We start from the raw sequence: 24460 nt of genomic DNA on the forward strand, positions 1-24460 counted from the left end.
TGCTTGGTAAAGCTCCACCTTATCTCAGCTCACTGGTCATGATAACAACAACCACCCGTTAGCACGCGCTCCAGCAGGTATATCTTACTGGTCATCCCCAAAGCCAACACCCACTTTGGCCACCTTTCCTTACAGTTCTCTGCTGCCAGTGACTTGAACTAATTGCAAAAATCGCTGAAGCTGGAGATTTACACTTCCCTCACTAACTTTAAACATCAGCTATCTGAGCAGCTAACCGATCGCTGCAGCTGTACATAGTCCATCTGTAAATCAAATCAAATGTATTTATATAGCCCTTCGTACATCAGCTGATATCTCAAAGTGCTGTACAGAAACCCAGCCTAAAACCCCAAACAGCAAGCAATGCAGGTGTAGAAGCACCTGCATTGCTTGCTGTTTAAATAGCCCAACCAATCTAGTAACTCTGTGTTGTTGTTTCTGTCGCACTGCTTTGCTTTATCTTGGCCAGGTCGCAGTTGTAAATGAAAACTTGTTCTCAACGAGCTTACCTGGTTAAATAAAGGTGGAATAAAAAAATTGGTCAGTACGAACTGTTATTCCCACTTTAAGTGTTGTCAGCATCCTAAAGTGAGTGTTGTGACATGTGGCTGACTGATACGTAGCACAGCCCTCTAAATGCTTGGTGATGTCTCTCCAACCCAGTCCCAGACAGAAGTAGAATAACAAGATTGGTACGACAGAAAAAGATCACACAAAGGAATTCAAGTAAGTATTTTTTTTAATATATAATTCCTTCATTACATAAAACATTTTTGAAATACAAGTCTGGATATTGTTTTTCATACGCATACACTCAAATTGAATTTTATACATTTGTACCCACACATTTACAACTTTGCACCTTAAAGCATTTCATCTTAACAAAAAAATATATATTATACAAATTGTTCTAACATTTCAAGTAGGCCTATTGATGTTTGTAGCTAGATATTTACAAATTTGTACAAACTCAGTTTGCAGTGTGAATAAAGTATACAACAATGCATATATTTGACTAATTATTTACAGTCATGATAAAACAGAGAGCAGATGGTTTTAATATGTATCTAGCAGCCTCTTGGAAGGAACCAGGCCTAGCTGGACATGTGGGGTAGAAAAGTCCTATGCTGCTTTTGGTTCACCTCAACCGACAAGTGGTCTCTGGCCCCCTCAGACCAGCTGGTGTAGAGGGGGCACTTGTTCTGGGCAGTTTTGAGCTGCGACCACCTCAACCTCCACCCAAAATCATTTATGTAGAGAGCTTAGTTTCCCTCCTCTCCACGGGTCTATTGGCCTTACCCCTATCAGTTGTCAGTCACTGTCTCTTGGCCATGTTATTGGCTGAAGCGCACATCAGTCAACTCGGAGGCGGGCGGGTGTCCCTGAAGGGGGCAAGCGAGCAGGCGGAATCAGATCGCGTCACCTGCCCCAACTTGCCCCGCCCCTTAGCCGACCAACCACCACTGTCTGTGAGGTGGAGATGAGCGACGAGTCCAGACAGGTTTTCTTGTCATCAGTGGTGACATTCTTATGCGTCGATGCGGAAGGACAGCAGCTTCTCTGAGTGCATGTTGTTGAGTGTGCGCAGGTCGGGCATCTTCAGCAGCAGCTTGGTGAAGCGAGAGACGTCACAGGGGTTGCTCTTGCTGACCAGGGCGCGCAGCGCTCTGATCAGAGACTCCTGAAGCAGCTCCACTGAGTTAATGTTCTCGATGCCTGAGCGATCTGAAAGAGGACAGAGAAGAAAGAGAGCCCTGTTAGACTACTTTACACTTTAGTACAGACCATTACTATTCCATAATAGTGAGTTATTTTTTCAAGTTTCAAGTGTCATCGTCAATGTTCCCCATCATTTTTTCCGGCACTAAGCAAATTTCAGGTCTGCTGAGCGCAAACTTGAACATTGTGGAAATTCTGTGCAACTTCCAGCTAGTATTTACTGTGAACGCTGAGGCTTTACCCACTTTAAGTAACAGTTTCAGACAGTGGTCAAGTAGGCTACTGTGGCTATTTGATCATAATGTAGGCCTACCAGATTGGCCTACCATCAAAAACAATGGAAAATGCATTCCATAACATTTTAACATGGAAATGGCTGTTCTATCGTTCAGCCGAAAGTAGCAGCCAACGTGTGGTGTTCAATGTAGGCATACATTCCATTAGACTTTAGAAAAAACATGCAGGGCTTGACTGAAAATGTTGTGTTGTTCGATGAAACCACTTTACAAAATATTACAGTGAATCAGACAAACAATGCTACTTACTGCCTATTGGCTATTTAGCTTATTTAAGACTCTCAAAATACAACTCTCAAAATACAACACTGCCCCTTTAAGACAGAAAAAAGCTCTTTATCTAACTCCCTTTTCAAAGATGTCTAGAAATATTCACGTTTTGTGCTCTTCTAGGAAGCAATCACTCCCCCATTGCTGAATACAAATGATCTATAACTGGGCAAATAACTCACTAACTATCAAAGGATATGAACAGGTGTACACACGTGGCTGCATGTATCTCTTGCTTTGATCTCAAAACAAGTGAATCTACTCATGACCGCTCATGCTGTAAACACAGTCCAGTTCCAAGTCAATGCCACAGATCCATATATGGCAATATTTGCATATAGGCCTACTGCAGCTCTGATTGGTTATGCCGCACAGGTCTGTGTAGAGTATGGGCTGAGTCGTGTGTGTCAAAACAATAGAATCCTACTCCGGTGCGTTCTGCCTACAACAAAATATCTTGCATACTTTGTTTTATTTCGGTATGTTGCATTTAAAGTACTACTGGATCCTGGACTTCCTGACGGCCGCCCCCAGGTGGTAACAGTAGGCAACAACACGTCTGCCATGGTGTCCACATCACCAACTAACTATCATGGTCCAAACATATCAAGACAGTCGTGAAGAGGGCACGACAAAACCTTTTCCCCCTCAGGAGACTGAAACGATTTGGCATGGGTCCTCAGATCCTCAAAAGGTTCTACAGCTTCACCATTGAGAGCATTCTGACCGGTTGCATCACCGCCTGGTATGGAAACTACTCGGTAGCTGACCGTAAGGCGCTACAGAGGGTAGTGCGAACAACCCAGTACATCACTGGGGCCAAGCTTCCTGCCATCCAGGACCTATATAATAGGCGGTGTCAGAAGTAAGCCCATAAAATTGTCAGAGACTCCTGTCACCCAAGTTATAGACTGTTTTCTCTGCTACTGCATGGCAAGCAGTACCGGAGCGCCAAGTCTAGGACCAAAAGGCTCCTCAACAGCTTCTACCGCACCCCCCCAAGCCATAAGACTTCTGAACAATTTATAAAATCGCCCCTGGACAATTTACTTTGAACCCTCCCCCCTTTGTACACTGCTGCTACTCACTGTTTATGATCTATGTATACTTCACCACTTCACCCCCACCTACATGTACAAATGACCTCAACTAACCTGAAACCCCCGCACACTGACTCGGTACTGGTGCCCCCTGTATATAGCCTCGTTATTGTTATTCTTATTGTGTTATTTCTTATGATTACTTTTTATTTTAGCCTACTTGGTATTTTCTTAACTCTTCTTGAACTGCACTGTTGGTTAAGGGCTTGTAATTAAGCATTTCACGGTAAAGTCTACACTTGTTGTATTAAGCGCATTTGACAAATAAAGTTTGGTTTGATTCTCCCAGTAAATGGAAATGTTGATATCGTTAACTAACGGGGAAAACTCCAGAATGTTGAGTGAAGTTTAATCTCGTGATTCTCTGCGCGGACTGTTATTTCTTCTGCGGGGCAGTCCCGGTGGAGCTGCGCACCTGCGTGCAGCTTAGAGGGAACACTGGTCATGGTGATTTACTGGCAGGAGAAGTACAGTACCTTCGCTGACTGCTTAGATAGGTTGTTAAAAGTAATAAGGCTTCGCATTGTTCTTACCTGCAGATACTAGCACTACAGCGGTGAAGAGACCCAGCTCCTCGGCAGTGAGCTCCAGGGAGTTGAGTTTCTCGCTGAATTCAAACATGGTGTCTAGCAGGCCTCCCATACCCATGCCCTTCAGGGCCTCCAGGCTGTAGGTGGCACCAGAGATGAAGGTGACAGTCTGCTCCTTCACGTTGAAGAGAGAGGCAAAGCGCACCGTCAAGACCTGTAACAGAAGAAAGGCAAAAGTAAGTGAGTGGTGAGTCATTGTATCTTCTCAAGCTGTGAGTATTTTTGCTTATCCCTGTGTGAAGGGTCTTTGCATATCTGTGTTTGCACACATTTCACGGATGCCTACCTCAAAGGTGCCGGCCTTGAGCAGGGTGACTTGGTCGTTCTCAGAGAGTGCACTGAACCCTGGAATATGCTTGGCGAACTCCACCACCTCGCGCACAGCCGGCGTGAAGCTGAGCGAGAAGTCCTCCCAGATCTCCTGAGGGGTCTTGTTGGGTTCGTCTTGGGGGCACATGTTCATTGGACATGCCTGGAGGAGCGAGGATAATCGTAATCAGCATTTTCCTATATGCTATGACTACCTGCCATTATAATTGACAATCTTTGACGTCAAGATCTTTTCAATGTTGCTACTCTGTTCAGTGACTCACCAGCACAATGTCCTTGTGGTTTTTCCATGGGAAGTTCTGCCCCTGGGGAACGCTGCTGGTCTCAATGCCTTGGTGGCACCCGAACAGGTTGCTGTTGTGGAACTGCTTGCCATTGTTCTGGTGATGTCTGTCAGACATGGCCTGGGAGGCTTGGTGCTGGAGGCCCACGTTGTTGTTGTGGTGGTAGATTGTGTTGAGGCCGTTCTGATGGTAGCCAGCAGGGCAGTAGTTGGAGCCCCAGTTGTCCACCTCTCCGTTATGCTGTCTCGTGGACTCGCCCAGCTTGTCATGGGCGTAGACGAAGGTCTCACGGTGCGCCCGGGCAATGGCCGTTATGGTGCAGTCCACCCCAGGGCTGGGGCACAGGGGTGGAGAGCTGGCCAACAGTGGCGGGCTTTGGGTGGTTGGTGGGGGCAGAAGGGAAGCAGGGGCTTGTGTTGGAGGACAAGGGGAAGGGGCAAAAGGCAGGGCCTGAGGCTGGGGTGCCACAGTCAGACCCGGGCAGGGAGAGGAGGAAGTGGGAGAAGGGGGAGAGTTGTGGGTCAGGCTGGCCAGCTGGAACTCGTTTTGCATGTTGTTCATGTTGTTCATGGCGCTCTGCATCTCTGCGAGCATGCGCTGCTTCTCACGCTTAGGTATTCTGCCAAAGCGAACAGCTGGGGAGAGAGAAAGAGACATGTAGAGACAACAGTCCTAACAGGGATGAGAGTGTAACAGATCTATTAGACCTTTTGTGGCTATATGCGTCATGTTTTAGCCTGTGAAGCTGTACTTACCATCGCGAGACATGCCCACGGACAGACACTTTTTGAAGCGGCACTGCTGGCAGCGGTTGCGGTTAATCCTCATGATGGTGCAGGTCTGGTTCTTCAGGCACTTTTTGTACTGGATGTTCTGCTGGATACTGCGTCGGAAGAATCCCTTGCAGCCCTCACAGGCATGGACGCCATAGTGGAAGCCTGAGGCGACGTCTCCACACACTTTACACAGCAGCACCATCCCATTCAGTTCTGTTACAAACATAAAGAGTAGAACCGACAATGAGTCCAAATTCCAAAAACACTCAAAGCTGCAGTTCCAGCAGTGACAGATGGGGGTGCACAATCTGGAGTCATATAAAGGATTGTGGTTCTGGTAAGGTGGTCTACTCACTGGTAAGGCTTGCCACGGACTTGCTGGTGGAGCAGCGAGAGATGCTGTTGTCATTACGACCCCTAGGCCTTGGGGACCCTCCGGAGCCAGAAGAGGAGTTGCCATCATCACCATTGGAGGAGCTGGAGCTGCCGGAGTAGGCATTGGAGAAGCTCTGGGAACCATTGGGGGAGGGAGGGAAGGAGGCTCCGAAGGAGTTCTCGCTGTACATAGACACCGGGCTGGTGTGATTCGGTGAGCAGCCACTGGAGCCGATGTAGGAGATTACGCCCCCTGGTGGACAAGATAAAAAGCGAGAGGACCACTTGTTAGAATGGATGCATGGTTTAAAAACAGTGAGATCATTTGATTTGTCACATTTGGCGCTCCGTTCTTTGACTCTCTAACCACTGTACATCAGTCAACTGACAGTGAGGACTGATGGAAACTAAAACAGAGGAGGTAAAGAGGAAGAGGGTTGCAGAGAGGACGCCCACTGGTTAGGATTGATATTGCGCCCATTCATGTTCACTGACAAAAAAACGAGGGGGCGGATGCAACTTTGTATCATTCTGTACATTCCAAACGTTCCCATAGCTACCCAGGACAGTTATGCAAGGAAACTGTGGCAATGTTAGGATAACCATAGCAACAGGGTGGCTGGAGAGAGTCCAAGAAGACAAGTGACTGGAAAAGAACATTGCTTTCCAGGAAATGTTGGCAGGAATGGCTGCCCTGACTGGCTTTCTGTTTATTTTTCTAGTTCAGAGGTCACCACTTTTACCAAAACAGAAGCCCTGACCACAGAGTACATTTATAGGAAGCCATAAGGGCAAGATTGACCTGCGTGGGTTGTGCCACGTGAGCAAGCATCACCTACAGAACATTATTTACATTATGGAAGAAGCTATTGCAGCATGGAGAATGAGCGCGTTCTTTTTGGATGCAGCCCAATAGCACAGACAGTGCTATTGCTGTTGTGCAGTCTCATTGGCCAGACATAGCCACCCACACGAGTGGATTTAGATACTCTTGTGCTCTCTCTCTCTCTTTGTTGGAACTCTCCTGACAACTTTCCCTTGCCCTACTTCCCTTTCTCTCCAACTCTCCATTTTCACTCTCCGTGAAACTCCCTGTTCTTCTCTCTCCACACCCCCTCCCCTCTGTACTCTATCTTGCTCATACTCTGTTTCTCTTCTCCCTCTCTCACTTTCATTCTCTTTCTCCCTCCCGCTTGTTCTAATCCAGCTGTCTCGGTTTCCCCCGCTGTGAAGACTAATTCTCACAAGTTCCGTCCAAGGATCACGTTTCGCCACAGCTGGCCACCCACACACCAACTCGTGCCCGGTCGCCGGGGGGTGCCACGCACAAAGGCTACCGGGAATGGCTAATCGGTTTTTAAATGCCAAATGGTGTGCCCCGCCCTTGCCACTTACAGCGTCCCTGCCGAAACCCGAACCTACCAAGCATATGCCCAAGACTTTCTGCACTTCCTGTTGACTCCAATTAACCTGTGCTCTAATACCAGATCAACTGTATTGTGTTGTTGTTGGGAGATAATGTGTTGTTAGGAGATAATGTGTTGTTGTGAGAAGATGACGTGTTGTTGTGAGTCGATAATGTGTTGTTTTAAGGAGTCTTTGATACCTTTGCAATACATTTTATTGGTGTTGTTGAGGCTTTCAATTGATGATGCCCTTGAAAACCGTCTTCATGATTTAATTTCCCTGCATTGATGGCAAGGTGCCTGTATATACCCAAACTGTATGTTTGGGTGGTGCCTATTGAAGGATGGGATCGTTGTTTTGTGCTTAACAAAACCAAACTCCATACTTCTATTCTGTGAGCCTGACACAGGATGAATTCCAATTTCCTGATTGAACAAACAGTGAGAGAATGTCTGTCCTGTTCTGTTCTGTTCTTTTTGAGACATTCCAATCTCAGAGTCCAGCAAGCCAGGCAGCCCTGGAGGAGAAACATATTTCACTGTGGAAAGGAACATAAGGTCTTATAGGGTCACTGTGTCAGGTGTCACCACAACATCCAAAACACGTGTACTTCCTTGTCCTGCATGTTTCTATAGTATTAAGGCTCCTCCCCCACTCTCTCCACCTCGTGTTTTCACTCCCTTTCCTTTGTCTTCCAACTCTTGTCTTTCTATCTCTAAAAAAAAGGTATTACCCACAATAACCAATCAGTGAGTGGAAAATAAGATTGCTTGTATATCAAAATCAATTACCTGCCATTTAAACCAACACTTGTACAGTCAATGTGAAATGAAGAAAACACATCAATAGATATAGCTATGAATGTTGAATTAGTCTTAGTGAGTAAACATACATTCAGAGTGAAGTATTTGAGAGAAATATAATAATACATCGAAAGCTGTGCATGGGAGAGCCATAGAATGAAAACAGGCTGGGCTGCATACTTGTGTTGCTCGAGGAGCAGCACTCGAGCAGGCTGGCTGGAGTACATTCTAGTCACGCCCTTAATCAACGTGCGCGCTTCCAACTTCAGGTTACTCAACGAGACAGGCAGCCTAAAAAAAATAAAACATACTTGCAATCCGACTGGCTGTGCAATACACGCCGATTGAACACACCAACTGTTTCTAGGACAGCCTCACGTTCCCTCCCGCTTAGCGCTATCCATGGTACCCAATAGACAGCCAATTCCCACAAGATATTCTCATGTAATTTACAATATACTTGCTGAATATAACATAAAAGCTTGGTATCTATCTATGTTTTCACTTTGCTATGTTGTAGCTGTACAATATAATTTTATGTATTGAAAATGCATTTACTCTGAACCTATATTCAAATGAATGAACCACTAAATGCTTTATTAGACCTAATATCGCCTTGCCCTAATAATAATATAATAAAGGTAAGCCCAATATTTTGGACATCTTAGATAACGAAAGGGAATGTCCCAATCACCCTGCAAGTATTTGGTTATTCCTGTGTAATTATGTCAGAAACAACACATTATGCCTTACATAAATGTTCGTGTCCCACTTTTCAATATAACACGTGACTGAATGATGTCCGGATCGAATCGCAAGAATTACACCCGCAAACTATCCAATAGCAGTGCACACATGGCATCCAAGACTGCGTCACCCATGGGACTCTGACGAGCAATTATGTAATGAGCTTGCTCTCTATACCAATGGAGATTGGTGGAGAACAGTGAATGAAAACAAAACGCACATGGCTAGCTTGGCGGGCCATGTGAATTGGGCAAAAACATGCGCGGATGTCTGCATCAAAGCGATGTCCGTCCACCTGACATGACCTACTTCCCCTCGAATTATTTTAGAGCACTGTCTTAACCCATGATGTTCTAACTACCACACGTACACCATCAAACAAAGTATAGTATTTAAAATACTTCCTGATACAACATTTCTTCATTTTACTTTTAATGAAGCCAGTAATTCGTCCTTGACAATGACAGTTATGTCGAGCTGTTGGGGTAAAAATCTATAGGCTACAGTAATGACAACACACAGCCATCGGTTAATTCAAAATACGAGGAATAGGCCTTCTTCACGCCTCGTAAATCAGGCACTGAGGTTTGGCATGAGGAGAACTGTACAGAGACCTAATTGAACTTTACCCCATCTAGTGCATCACAAGGATGATTCCATCAACCACGTAAATCCCATACAAAACTGGCTCTACTTAATCGACAGGTGTACATCAATACAATACAACTCATCATTGATTTGCGCATTGCGGACTGATAAACAAAAAACTGTAAAGAGCTTCAACAGTCTGCCAATAAACCAGGTAGCCAAAACACATTTTAACCCCAAACACGGTATCCATTGCACATGCACAACAAAATAATCCAGAATATTTACCTGTATTGTTGTTATTTGTGTCCATTGCTGTTGTTGCCAACCTGAGCTCCAAAACATTCATATAGATATCAGTTCAAATAGAAAACAGTTTAGGAAAGGATCATTTCCCTTCTGGCGAGGTTCTTGGCAAAAAGCAGGTCCTCTATTCTCTGTTATAACGATGTCATTAAGTAACTATAATAAAAGCTCTGTTTGAGTTCGAATACTCATTAAAATACTAATAATAAACTGTACCAAAGGATGCATCTGCTATCGAGCAAGTTCCCGCGTAATGTGAATCACTTCTCTGTGAGCACTGCCAGTGATTTTTTTTTACGAAAAGCGTCTATGCTGTCACAGGCTCGATCCGTGTAGGTCTGAACCGCAGTTTCCAAGTCGGCCTGGTTTTGCTCAGTCTCCCACATCCCTAGGAAAGGAACAAGGACGCACTGCATGCATGCCCTCACGGGGCTGAAAACGGGACCATGTGACCCCCGGGGAGTGCCTCGTGCCCCATTGACACACTTTTTTCTCCGAACACGTTAGCTTTAAAAAAAAAATGCACACATGGAGACGGTAACTCCGCCTACGAAAACGCCTACGAAAAATGTGGGAAAATAATATTTTAGCTTTAGGGGATAGGACAATATTTTATCACCAAATTGCCCGACGCCATTGCGCAATGCCATGGCACATGTTCCATCCATCATTCAAATTATGTATAATTTGGGTTTAATTGGACGTGCCATTATATACTGGCTCACAAAGGGCTCCCCTTTTCATGTCTGGTTGGAATGTGGATGTGACCACAGACATTCACTTGATACATTGAAAAGATTAGTGCGACCTGTTGTGAAGCGAGGAACATGCAATTTCAAACATCTTAATATCATCAAGAACAAGGATTAGCTTTTATTCAGCTTTTCTGGCAGTATTGCAAGCGATGGGAATGGGGTGATGGTGGTATAAAATACAACAACAAAAAACTGTCCAAGAACTCTCCAGAATGAATGCAGATAAGTATCATAATACCTTATTTATTACCATTTTATTACCAGTGTTTTTGTAATAGGACAACTCTGCAGGATCAAAAGTAGCGAACCATTTTTGCCAGAATGATTACAGCGCCCCGCTCTATTCTACGCTGTGCACATTGTCCTCACACCCCCACACTGCTGTGGGTACAAGTAAAGATCACCTAGCCCCATTCTGCGACTACCCCTGAAAATCTAATCTGTTACACGCAGCTAGCACATTTGGATCATTGGAAGTTGTGGGAACGTAAATTGGTGGTTTCGCATTCGTGGTTTGTGGTATCCCAACGAACCCATACGTTTCCAGACTGGTAAAATGGAATGTTTAGTAACTATTCTGTGAACTGAAGTGAAAATTTAGCCTATTATGGGAACGTTTATTTTTAGGTTGCAGGGAGGTTATGAGAACGGTTTGCTCTGGTTTCTTGAATGTTTTTTTCTGGAAGGTTTTATTAACGGTCTGAGAATGGAAATTATAGAGGTTATTTAGAGTTTTTTTTATATAACTTCCTTAAAACTCTTTAGAACCCATAGCAGCCATCAATTACCTTTCTTTGAAATACTATAGTGGTCGCGAACGGCCTTGTTTTTCTAACAATAATACACTATATATACAAAAGTATGCGGACACCCCTTCAAATTAGTGGTTTCGGCTATTTCAGCCACACCCGTTGCTGACAGGTGTCTAAAATTGAGCACACAGCCATGCAATCTTCATAGACAAACATTGGCAGTAGAAGGGCCTTACTGAAGAGCTCAGGGACTTTCAACGTGGCACCTTCATAGGATGACACCTTTCCAACAAGTCAGTTTGTATAATTTCTACACTGCTAGAGCTGCGCCAGTCAACTGTAAGTGCTGTTATTGTGAAGTGGAAATGTCTAGGAGCAACAACGGCTCAGCCGCGAAGAGGTAGGCCACACAAGCTCAAAGAATGGGACCGCCGAGTTCTGAAGCGCGTAGCACGTAAAAATAGTGTCTCCTCGGTTGTAACACTCACTACCGAGTTCCAAACTGCCCCTGGAAGCAACTGGCTGACTGGCAGCTCCTGGCTGACTGGCGGCTCTGGCAGTTCCTGGCTGGCTGGCGGCTCTGGCAGATCCTGGCTGACTGGCGGCTCTGACAGATCCTGGCTGACTGGCAGCTGTGGCAGATCCTGGCTGACTGGCTGCTCTGGCGGATCCTGGTTGACTGGCAGCTCTGGCAGATCCTGGCTGACTAGCGGCTCTGGCGGATCCTGGCTGAATGGCAGCTCTGGCGGATCCTGGCTGACTGGCGGCTCTGGCGGCTCCATGCTGACTGGCGGCTCTGGCGGATCTTTGCTGACTGGCGGCTCTGGCGGATCCTGGCTGACTGGCGGCTCTGGCGGATCCTGGCTGACTGGCGGCTCTGGCAGATCCTGGCTGACTGGCGGCTCTGGCGGCTCCATGCTGACTGGCAGCTCTGGCAGCTCTGGACAGACGGGAGACTAGCGGCTCTGGACAGACGGGAGACTCTAGCAGCTCTCATTTACATACATTACATTTACATTTAAGTCATTTGGCAGACGCTCTTATCCAGAGCGACTTACAAATTGGTGAATTCACCTAATGACATCCAGTGGAACAGCCACTTTACAATAGTGCATCTAAATCATTTAAGGGGGGGGGTGAGAAGGATTACTTTATCCTATCCTAGGTATTCCTTAAAGAGGTGGGGTTTCAGGTGTCTCCGGAAGGTGGTGATTGACTCCGCTGTCCTGGCGTCGTGAGGGAGTTTGTTCCACCATTGGGGGGCCAGAGCAGCGAACAGTTTTGACTGGGCTGAGCGGGAACTGTACTTCCTCAGTGGTAGGGAGGCGAGCAGGCCAGAGGTGGATGAACACAGTGCCCTTGTTTGGGTGTAGGGCCTGATCAGAGCCTGGAGGTACTGCGGTGCCGTTCCCCTCACAGCTCCGTAGGCAAGCACCATGGTCTTGTAGCGGATGCGAGCTTCAACTGGAAGCCAGTGGAGAGAGCGGAGGAGCGGGGTGACGTGAGAGAACTTGGGAAGGTTGAACACCAGACGGGCTGCGGCGTTCTGGATGAGTTGTAGGGGTTTAATGGCACAGGCAGGGAGCCCAGCCAACAGCGAGTTGCAGTAATCCAGACGGGAGATGACAAGTGCCTGGATTAGGACCTGCGCCGCTTCCTGTGTGAGGCAGGGTCGTACTCTGCGGATGTTGTAGAGCATGAACCTACAGGAACGGGCCACCGCCTTGATGTTAGTTGAGAACGACAGGGTGTTGTCCAGGATCACGCCAAGGTTCTTAGCGCTCTGGGAGGAGGACACAATGGAGTTGTCAACCGTGATGGCGAGATCATGGAACGGGCAGTCCTTCCCTGAGAGGAAGAGCAGCTCCGTCTTGCCGAGGTTCAGCTTGAGGTGGAGATCCGTCATCCACACTGATATGTCTGCCAGACATGCAGAGATGCGATTTGCCACCTGGTCATCAGAAGGGGGAAAGGAGAAGATTAATTGTGTGTCGTCTGCATAGCAATGATATGAGAGACCATGTGAGGTTATGACAGAGCCAAGTGACTTGGTGTAGAGCGAGAATAGGAGAGGGCCTAGAACAGAGCCCTGGGGGACACCAGTGGTGAGAGCGCGTGGTGAGGAGACAGATTCTCGCCACACCACCTGGTAGGAGCGACCTGTCAGGTAGGACGCAATCCAAGCGTGGGCCGCGCCGGAGATGCCCAACTCGGAGAGGGTGGAGAGGAGGATCTGATGGTTCACAGTATCGAAGGCAGCCGATAGGTCCAGAAGGATGAGAGCAGAGGAGAGAGAGTTAGCTTTAGCAGTGCGGAGCGCCTCCGTGATACAGAGAAGAGCAGTCTCAGTTGAATGACTAGTCTTGAAACCTGACTGATTTGGATCAAGAAGGTCATTCTGAGAGAGATAGCGGGAGAGCTGGCCAAGGACGGCACGTTCAAGAGTTTTGGAGAGAAAAGAAAGAAGGTATACTGGTCTGTAGTTGTTGACATCAGAGGGATCGAGTGTAGGTTTTTTCAGAAGGGGTGCAACTCTCGCTCTCTTGAAGACGGAAGGGACGTAGCCAGCGGTCAGGGATGAGTTGATGAGCGAGGTGAGGTAAGGGAGAAGGTCTCCGGAAATGGTCTGGAGAAGAGAGGAGGGGATAGGGTCAAGGTTGTTGGGCGGCCGGCCGTCACAAGAAGCGAGATTTCATCTGGAGAGAGAGGGGAGAAAGAGGTCAGAGCACAGGGTAGGGCAGTGTGAGCAGAACCAGCGGTGTCGTTTGACTTAGCAAACGAGGATCGGATGTCGTCGACCTTCTTTTCAAAATGGTTGACGAAGTCATCTGCAGAGAGGGAGGAGGGGGGGGAGGATTCAGGAGGGAGGAGAAGGTGGCAAAGAGCTTCCTAGGGTTAGAGGCAGATGCTTGGAATTTAGAGTGGTAGAAAGTGGCTTTAGCAGCAGAGACAGAGGAGGAAAATGTAGAGAGGAGGGAGTGAAAGGATGCCAGGTCCGCAGGGAGGCGAGTTTTCCTCCATTTCCGCACGGCTGCCCGGAGCCCTGTTCTGTGAGCTCGCAATGAGTCGTCTAGCCACGGAGCGGGAGGGGAGGACCGAGCCGGCCTGGAGGATAGGGGACATAGAGAGTCAAAGGATGCAGAAAGGGAAGAGAGGAGGGTTGAGGAGGCAGAATCAGGAGATAGGTTGGAGAAGGTTTGAGCAGAGGGAAGAGATGATAGGATGGAAGAGGAGAGAGTAGCGGGGGAGAGAGAGCGAAGGTTGGGACGGCGCGATACCATCCGAGTAGGGGCAGTGTGGGAAGTGTTGGATGAGAGCGAGAGGGAAAAGGATACAAGGTAGTGGTCGGAGACTTGGAGGGGAGTTGCAATGAGGTTAGTGGAAGAACAGCATCTAGTAAAGATGAGGTCGAGCGTATTGCCTGCCTTGTGAGTAGGGGGGAAGGTGAGAGGGTGAGGTCAAAAGAGGAGAGGAGTGGAAAGAAGGAGGCAGAGAGGAATGAGTCAAAGGTAGACGTGGGGAGGTTAAAGTCGCCCAGGACTGTGAGAGGTGAGCCGTCCTCAGGAAAGGAGCTTATCAAGGCATCAAGCTCATTGATGAACTCTCCGAGGGAACCTGGAGGGCGATAAATGATAAGGATGTTAAGCTTGAAAGGGCTGGTAACTGTGACAGCATGGAATTCAAAGGAGGCGATAGACAGATGGGTAAGGGGAGAAAGAGTGAATGACCACTTGGGAGAGATGAGGATCCCGGTGCCACCACCCCGCTGACCAGAAGCTCTCGGGGTGTGCGAGAACACGTGGGCGGACGAAGAGAGAGCAGTAGGAGTAGCAGTGTTATCTGTGGTGATCCATGTTTCCGTCAGTGCCAAGAAGTCGAGGGACTGGAGGGAGGCATAGGCTGAGATGAACTCTGCCTTGTTGGCCGCAGATCGGCAGTTCCAGAGGCTACCAGAGACCTGGAACTCCACGTGGGTCGTGCGCACTGGGACCACCAGATTAGGGTGGCCGCGGCCACGCGGTGTGGAGCGTTTGTATGGTCTGTGCAGAGAGGAGAGAACAGGGATAGATAGACACATAGTTGACAGGCTACAGAAGAGGCTACGCTAATGCAAAGGAGATTGGAATGACAAGTGGACTACACGTGTCGAATGTTCAGAAAGTTAAGCTTACGTAGCAAGAATCTTATTGACTAAAATTATTGAAATGATACAGTACTGCTGGAGTAGGCTAGCTGGCAGTGGCTGCGTTGTTGACTTTGTAGGCTAGCTGGCAGTGGCTGCGTTGTTGACACTACACTAATCAAGTCGTTCCGTTGAGTGTAATAGTTTCTACAGTGCTGCTATTCGGGGGCTAGCTGGCTAGCTAGCAGTGTTGATTACGTTACGTTACGTTAAAAGAACGACAATAGCTGGCTAGCTAACCTAGAAAATCGCTCTAGACTACACAATTGCCTTTGATACAAAGACGGCTATGTAGCTAGCTAGCTACGATCAAACAAATCAAACCGTTGTACTGTAATGAAGTGAAATGAAAATGTGATACTACCTGTGGAGCGAAGCGGAATGTTGACCGGGTTGTTGACGTTCTATTCGGTAGACGTTGGCTAGCTGTTGGCTAGCTAGCTAGCAGTATCTCCTACGTTAAGGACGAGAAATAGCTGGCTAGCTAACCTCGGTAAATTAAGATAATCACTCTAAGTCTACACACTCTAAACTACACAATTATCTTGGATACGAAGACAGCAAAGACAACTATGTAGCTAGCTAACACTACACTAATCAAGTCGTTCAGTTGAGTGTAATAGTTACTACAGTGCTGGTATTCGGTAGACGGTGGACGTTAGCTAGCTGCTGGGCAGATAGCAGTGTAGACTACGTTAGGACGACGAAATACGATAATTACGCAATTAGCTTTGATACAAAGACGGCTATGTAGCTAGCTAAGAAGAAATTGCTAAGGTTAGACAAATCAAACCGTTGTACTATAATGAAATGTAATGAAAAGTTATACTACCTGCGGACCGAAGTGTAGATGCGACCGCTCGCTCCAACCCGGAAGTCGACAGACGGGAGACTCTAGCTGCTCTCGACAGACGGGAGACTCTAGCGGCTCTGGACAGACGGGAGACTCTAGTGGCTCTGGACAGATGGGAGACTCTAGTGGCTCTCGACAGACGGGAGTCTCTCGCGGCTCTGGACAGATGGAAGTTCTGGCAGCGCCGGACAGGTGGGAGACTCCGGCTGCGCTGGAGAGGATGAAGGCTCTGGCAGCGCTGGACACAGAAGCTCTGGCGCCTCTGGACTGAGGGCTCTGGCACCTCTGGACTGAGGGTCGGAAACTCTGGTAGCACCGGACAGGCGGGAGCACCTGTATTGATGGGACGAAGAGACAGCCTGGTGCGGGGTGCCGGCACTGGTGGTACCGGGCTGGGGACAGGCACCTCAGTGCGAATGCCTTGCATACTATGCCAAATCAACTGCTCTCTCTCTGCACACTCCCCCAATTCCATTAACACCTCCTCGAGTGTCTCCTCATCTCCCATCCGTTCACTCTCCTCCATTCTGTCCAATAACTCCTCGACCCTCTTAGACTCAGCCCTTAGCTTCGACGACAGGTCCGATAACATCCATGGCTCCTTACGGTAAACAGGGGGAGTTGGCTCAGGTCTGGCTCCTGACTCTGCCACACTCTCCCTGTCCCCCCCCCCAAGAAATTTTTGAGGCTGCCTCTTGGGCTTCCAGCCGCAAAGAGTTATAGATGACCTGGAGCAAGTAGGTTTGGCGTTGAATATGAAGCGAGGGCCAGCCAACGAGAGCCTACAGGTCGCAGTGGTGGGTAGTATATGGGGCTTTGGTGACAAAACGGATGGCACTGTGATAGACTGCATCCAATTTGCTGAGTAGAGTGTTAGAGGCTATTTTGTAAATTACATCGCCGAAGTCAAGGATCGGTAGGATAGTCAGTTTTACGAGGGTATGTTTGGCAGCATGATTGAAGGATGCTTTGTTGCAAAATAGGAAGCTGATTCTAGATTTAATTTTGGATTGGAAATGTGAGTCTGGAAGGAGAGTTTACAGTCTAACCAGACACCTAGGTATTTGTTGTTGTCCACATATTCTAAGTCAGAACCGTCCAAAGTAGCGATGCTGGACGGGCTGACAGGTGTGGGCAGCGATCGGTTGAAGAGCATGCATTTAGTTTTACTTGCATTTAAGAGCAGTTGGAGGCCACGGAAGGAGAGTTGTAATGGCATTGCAGCTCGTCTGGAGGTTAGTTAACATAGTGTCCAAAGAAGGTCCAGAAGTATACGGAATGGTGTCGTCTGCGTAGTTGGGTCAGAGAATCACCAGCAGCAAGAGCGACATCATTGATGCATACAGAGAAAATAGTCAGCCCTAGAATTGAAGACTGTGGCACCCCCATAGAGACTGCCAGTGGTCCGGACAACTGGCCCTCCGATTTGACACACTGAACTCTGTCGGAGAATTAGTTGGTGAACCAGGTGAGACAGTCATTTGAGAAACCAAGGCTATTGAGTCTGTCGATAAGAATGTGGTGACTGACAGAGTCGAAAGCCTTGGCCAGGTCGATGAATACGGCACAGTATTGTCTCTTATCGACGGCGGTTCTGATATTGTTTAGGACCTTGAGCGTGGCTGAGGTGCACCCATGACCAGCTCAGAAACCAGATTGCATAGCGGAGAAGGTACGGTGCGATTCAAAATGGTCGGTGATCTGTTTGTTAACTTGGATTTCAAAGACCTCAGAAAGGCAGGGTAGGATAGATATAGGTTTGTATCAGTTTGGGTCTAGAGCGTCTCCCCCTTTGAAGAGGGGGATGACCGCAGCAGTTTTCCAATCTTTGGGGATCTCAGTTGATATGAAAGAAAGGTTGATGAACAGGCTAGTAATAGGGGTTGCAACAATTTTGGCAGATCATTTTAGAACGAGAGGGTCCAGATTGTCTAGCTCAGCTGATTTGTAGGGGTCCAGATGTTGCATCTCTTTCAGAACATCAGCTATCTGGATTTGGGTGAAGGAGAAATGGGGAGGCTTGGGCAAGTTTCTGTGGAGGGTGCAGGGCTGTTGACCGAGGTAGGGGTAGCCAGGTGGAAAGCATGGCCAGCTGTAGAAAAATGCTTATTGAAATTCTCAATTATCGTGGATTTATCGGTGGTGACAGTGTTTCCTAGCCTCAGTGCAGTGGGCAGCTGGGAGGAGGTGCTCTTATTCTCCATGGACTTTACAGTCTCCCAGAACTTTTTGGAGTTTGTTATACAGGATGCAAATTTCTGTTTGAAAAAGCTAGCATTTGCTTTCCTAACTGCCTGTGTATATCAGTTCCTAACTTCTCTGAAAAGTTGCATATCGTGGGGGCTATTCAATGCTAATGCAGTATGCCACAGGATATTTTTGTGCTGGTCAAGGGCATTCAGGTCTGGAGTGAACCAAGGGCTATATCTGTTCCTGGTACTACATTTTTTGAATGTGGCTTGCTTATTTAAGATGGTGAGGAAAGCACTTTTAAAGAATAACCAGGCATCCTCTACTGATAGAATGAGGTCAATATCCTTTCAGGATACCCGGGCCAGGTCGGTTAGAAAGGCCTGCTCGCTGAAGTGTTTTAGGAAGCGTTTGACAGTGATGATGGGTGGTTGTTTGACCGCAGACCCATTATGGACACAGGAAATGAGGCAGTGATCGCTGAGATCTTGGTTGAAAACTGCAGAGTTGTGTTTGGAAGGCAAGTTGGTTAGGATGATGTCTATGAGGGGTGCTCGTGTTTACAGATTTGGGGTTGTACCTGGTAGGTTAATTGATCATTTGTGTGAGTTTGAGGGCATCAAGCTTAGATTGTAGGATGGCCGGGGTGTTAAGCATGTCCCAGTTTAGGTCACCTAACAGCATGAGCTCTGAAGATAGATGGGGGAAATCAATTCACATATGGTGTCCAGGGCACAGCTGGGGGCAGAAGGTGATCAATAGCAAGCGGCAACGGTGAGAGACTTGTTTCTGGAAAGGTGGATTTTTAAAAGTAGAAGCTCAAATTGTTTGGGCACAGACCTGGATAGTAAGACAGAACTATGAAGGCTATGTCTGCAGCAGATTGCAACTCCGCCCCCTTTGGCAGTTCTATCTTGTTGGAAAATGTTATAGTTAGGGATGGAAATTTCAAGGTTTTTGGTGGTCTTCCTAAGCAAGGATTCAGACACGACTAGGACATCCAGGTTAGCAGAGTGTGCTAAAGCAGTGAATAAAACAAACTTAGGGAGGAGGCTTCTAATGCTAACATGCATGAAACCAAGGCTTTTACGGTTACAGAAGTCAACAAATGAGAGCGCCTGGGGAATAGGAGTGGAGCTAGGCACTCCAGGCCCTGGATTAACCTCTACATCACCAGAGGAACAGAGGAGGAGTAGGATAAAGGTACGGCTAAAGGCTATAAGAACTGGTCGTCTAGTATGTTTGCAACAGAGAGTAAAAGGAGTAGGTGTCTGGGCACGATAGAATAGATTCAAGGTATAATGTACAGACAAAGGTGGTGGGATGTACAGTGGAGGTAAACCTATGCATTGAGTGATGATGAGAGAGATATTGTCTCTAGAAACATAATTTAAACCAGGTGAGGTCACTGCATGTGTGGGAGGTGGAACTAAAGGGTTAGCTAAGGCGTATTAAGCAGCGCTAAAGGCTCTACAGTGAAATAAGGCAATAATCACTAACCAAAACAGCAATAGACAAGGCATATTGACATTAGGGAGAGGAATGCGTAGCCGAGTGATCATAGGGTTCCAGTGAGTAGCTCTGCGGGCTGGAGACACGGCGATTCAGACAGATAGCGGGCCGGGGCTAGCAAGCTAGTAGAAGGGCCTTAGAGGGATGTTGAGACGGAAGATGTCTGTTGTAGCCCCCTCGTACTGTTACGTCGGCAGACCAGTCTTGATGGATCAGCAGGGCTCCGTGTGGTAAAAGGGTCCAGGCCGATTGGCAAAATATGTATAGTGGCCAAAGAATTTGTCCAATGGGCCTCTTCAGCTGACAACGACGGCCTACCCCGGCCAAACCCTAACCCAGATGACGCTGTGCCAATTGTGCGCCACCCAATCATGGCTGGTTGTGATACAGCCTGGAATTGAACAGGGTCTGTAGTGACACCTCGAGCACTGAAATGCAGTGCCTTAGACCGCTGCGTTAATCAAGAGCCCCCTACGCTGCACCAATGCCCCCAGTACACAAAGCGAGGTCCATACAGAAATGGTTTGTCGAGATTGGTGTGGAAAAACTTGACTAGCATGTACAGAGTCCTGACCTCAACCCCATCGAACACCTTTGGGATGAATTGGAACGGCGACTGAGAGCCAGACCTAATCATCCAACATCAGTGCCCGACCTCACTAATGCTCTTATGGCTGAATGGAGGCAAGTCCACAGAGCAATGTTCCAACATCTAGGCTAAATTTAAGGATAGAGTAAATCGTTTTTATATGTTGGGCTTAGGTTATATGTTTGCTAGGTGCAAATACAGTGACTTTTTCCACATTTTGTTACTTTACAGCCTTATTCTGTTTTTTTCCTCATCAATCTACACACAATACCCCATGTTCCTCTTGGTCAGTGAAAGTAAGGGAAGTGATGTGGAGAGTCAGGGCTCAGCAGGAAAAGGAAGGGAGGAAGAAGAGTTAGAGATGATTGGAGGGATAGAGATGAGGAGTGGAGGGAGGAGGGAGAGTAGAAGAAGAGAGGAAAAGGAGAGCGAATGAGAGGAGAGTGGAGGGAGAGGAGGAGGGAGGGGAAGAGGGAGAGCACACCTGAGAGGGGAGCCTATGTTTCCATGGATTGAGTCAGCCCCAAGTCCCACCATTCACCCTTGTACCACACGGCCTGGCTCTAAATTGGTAATGGCAGGGGTTTTGGAGTTGTTTTTAAAAGTGGTAGGAACTTATGTATTTTCCAGAGCTTGTAATGGATTACAACAAGAAAATGGGCCTGGTTGACCATCTTGATTTATTACGATGTTGGACACACAGGCAGAAAATGGTGTAAGTATGTGTTTTGGGGGACGCTCAACATGAACATCATAATTGCGTACATTGTGTGGGGGGACCCTGCAAAAGCCTCTTCCTAGAAACCACAGGTGCTGGTCCCTGAAGCCATTCAAAAAGCAGCTAGTGCATTTACTTAGTAATATGGCTACATTGGCAGGAAGAGGGGAGCCAAGAGGGTGTGTGGACCGAGTTGTAACTCATTTGAAAGCAGGTGAAGTCGGAAGGGCGCAAGAGAGGGTGGATGGTGTGCATCCGGAGTGGACGCTGGGCAAAGAGTGAGCAATGTGTAGAAACCTCCTTTGGGTGCTCTACGTGTTCTGTGCCACTTTGCAGGATGGGGCAGTGCTTCCTGAAGTTCCATGATATGTCGTAGGCTAAATGCAAACATTTTAAAGTGTGAAATATGAAATACTTGTTGCATTCACTGAATTGTTGTCGGAGTAGGCTACTATTTCTACATTTTGTGTCAGGCCCGGGCGGTACTAAATCTTATTGAGAGAGGTTACCTACATTTTGAAATAGTCCCTGAATAGTTGTTTGCATTTTTACATTGTTACAGAAGAATCATTGTCAATCAAATAGCCTACTTTGTGTGTGTTTTGTAATACTTTCTGAATATTGTCCTCTGGTCACATTTTGGATCTATTTTTTTATTTATATGTAAATAATATTTAAGTAGAATATATACTGAACAAAAATAAAAACACAGCATGCAAAAATGTCAATGATTTTACTGAGTTACAGTTCATAGAAGGAAATCAGTCAACTGAAATAAATTAATTAGGACCTAATCTATGGATTTAACATGACTGGGCAGGGTTGCACAGGGGAGCCAGGCCCAGCAAATCGGAATGAGTTTTTCCCCACAAAAGGGCTTTATTACAAACAGAATACTCCTCAGACAATGCCACAGGTGAAGAAGCAGGGTGTAGAGGTCCTGGGCTGGCGTGGTTACACATGGTCTGCTGTTGTGAGGCGGTTGGATGTACTGCCAAATTCTCTAAAATTACATTGGATGCGGCTTATGGTAGAGAAATGAACATTAACTAGTGGACATTCCTGCAGTCAGCATGCCAATTGCACACTCCCTCAAAAATGTTGACATCTGTGGCATTGTGTTGTGTGACAAAACTGCACATTTTAGAGTGGCCTTTTATTGTCCCCAGCACAAGGAGCACCTGTGTAATGATCATACTGTTTAATCAGCCTCTTGATATGCCACACCTGTCAGGTGGGTGGATTATCTTGGCAAAGGAGAAATGCTCACTAACAGGAATGTAAACAAATTTGTGCACAACATTTGAGAGAAATAAGCTTCATGTGCATATGGAAAATGTATTGGATATTTAATTTCAGCTCATGAAACATGAGACCAACACTTTACATGTTGCGTTTATATTTTAGTTCAGTATATTATACTTGCTACATTTTGAGTGAGTCATTTAGTCAAATATTTTACAATTTAAATACTTTAGTGTTTTTGTGTTGTGTTAGTTGTTTTTTGATAGAGTGTCTTTACACAATGGAAGACAAAAAGAGTGGTATTCCTATCAACATGAATGTGGTGTCATATTAAAGAAGAGGTTGTGCTCTTTAAAAGTAAGTTAAGTTGTAGTTGTCATTTGTTCTTTGTTTTTGAGCTATGTCTGTCAGCTTGAAATGTGTGAGAAAATTACCTTTATCTTGAAAATTCTCAGTGATTACTGAGAATTTTCAAGATAAAGGTAATTTTCTCACACATTTCAAGCTGACAGACATAGCTCAAAAACAAAGAACAAATGACAACTACAGCAGCATTCTGGAATTCTATTGGGGTCTAAAGGGTTAACCTTTAACCTTAACCTTTTCACACAATATTTCAATAAGACTTTTAATAACACATCTATCTTATTTTGGGTCAACTTTTTTTAGACTCCAAGCACAGACATAGAAAAATATTTGACTTTAAATAGAACTATAAGGAAACCTGGAGGAGATATTATTTTGAAGTACTGACATTTCCACAGAAGAATGTTTATTAATGTTGTCTGAACTATTTGAGAACATTCCCAATGTCAACCCATCTTGAAACTTTTAGAAAAGTTCTGTTAAAGTTATGAAATACCAAGATTGTTTTCTCTTCCGGTTCCTTGAATGTGCTGCGCATGTGCCAACGATAAGCAACTATCCTCACCATTTCCAGAAGTTGCGGGAAGGTTGTATGCAAAATAACCATAGGACAACCATGCTCTCCCAAGCTGTAAAAAACACATGGTTCTCAGAACGTTATGTGCTAGCTGGGGACTGTTCTAGAATATTGAACAAAGGCTGTTACCACCTGCAGAGTTAGGCTACCTCCACGCATCTAGTAAATGCACTCCCCGTGAAAAGTATTTAAAACCCAAAATGAGGAGGCCTATGCTACCCGCTGTGCTGCTGCTGCTGCATATAGCGCAGGAGAGAAAGTAACCCAAAAGCGGTTATCTAAGATCGGTAGACTCATTCATTTTCAAAGCTAGAATCCATAATTGAAACAATAACAAAGTGTCACTCCCCTGTGTTTTGGTAAAAAACCGAGGCATGGGCCTGAACAAATGTAACCACTCTCAAATGCATAGACAGAGCTATGGATGCAAGTACACACCAAAATCAGGCCTATAGATGTAACTTTTTATTTAATTTTTATTGAACCTGTTTTTAACCATGTTTTGTTTACATTTAAAGCAAGCTTGTATTGTGAGTACGATAGTTGAACTAAGTTCATGAGGCATTTATAAGTTACATTCTTCAAGAAATAATGGTATATATAATTAATGTATATGTCCAAAAATGGATGTAGCAACTATATAAGGATTCCAGCCTTAACTTCGCTGTACAAGTGTGGGAGAGCAATGTGATTCGAAACAGCGCATTACCAAGCAAGGGGAGGAATAACTTGATTATGTGTGCGTGCAAGCCTGTCGAGCAGACATGGGTGCACTTCTAAATATAAATTGTTTAGGCGTAGGCGTACATACAAAGCAGTCACTCATTGTCAAATTTAAATGTCGATTCATTTTGCATCCGTGGAGGTGCATGATAACGTCAATATAACCAAACGAGTCATATCGACTTCATGTATCATTTCAGTGATTATTATGGCAGTTCATTAATAACACAAATGATGCATGCCAAGCACACGTGCCTCCACCGGTGACGACTGTTGTTTTACTTGTTATTGAAAGACTTCGTGGATGTTGGTTTGAAATTCTTAGAAACGGTTTTACTGCATGCAGAAAAACATATCCAGTAGGTTATTTATTGCCATGGCTCTTTAGAGCCCTGAGAACATTGAG

General features: G+C 46.2%; 1 protein-coding gene across 1 annotated transcript; it reads right to left on the minus strand.

Annotated features, from left to right (window-relative positions):
- Positions 1-721: 721 nt before the first annotated feature.
- nr1d1 (nuclear receptor subfamily 1, group d, member 1) lies at positions 722-10063 on the minus strand. Its single transcript, XM_064985940.1, has 7 exons — positions 9574-10063; positions 5721-5993; positions 5345-5578; positions 4569-5224; positions 4262-4447; positions 3919-4129; positions 722-1725 (listed from the first exon to the last, which is right to left on the minus strand). Exons 1-7 carry the CDS (start codon positions 9632-9634, stop codon positions 1529-1531), a joined length of 1818 nt encoding a protein of 605 aa, XP_064842012.1. The 5' UTR covers positions 9635-10063; the 3' UTR covers positions 722-1528.
- Between the last annotated feature and the right edge of the window lie 14397 nt (positions 10064-24460).

Source organism: Oncorhynchus masou, chromosome 14, assembly GCF_036934945.1.
Source record: "Oncorhynchus masou masou isolate Uvic2021 chromosome 14, UVic_Omas_1.1, whole genome shotgun sequence".
Taxonomy (NCBI): domain Eukaryota; kingdom Metazoa; phylum Chordata; class Actinopteri; order Salmoniformes; family Salmonidae; genus Oncorhynchus; species Oncorhynchus masou.

What these genes read in the sequence shown, in the direction of transcription:
- nr1d1 (XM_064985940.1), bottom strand. Translation starts at nt 9,634, where the DNA reads ATGAATGTTTTGGAGCTCAGGTTGGCAACAACAGCAATGGACACAAAT. An exon ending in GTCCGTGGCAAGCCTTACCA is followed by an intron (nt 5,579 to 5,720) that starts GTGAGTAGACCA and finishes TGTTTGTAACAG; the next exon opens with AACTGAATGGGATGGTGCTG. An exon ending in ACCACAAGGACATTGTGCTG is followed by an intron (nt 4,448 to 4,568) that starts GTGAGTCACTGA and finishes TCGCTCCTCCAG; the next exon opens with GCATGTCCAATGAACATGTG.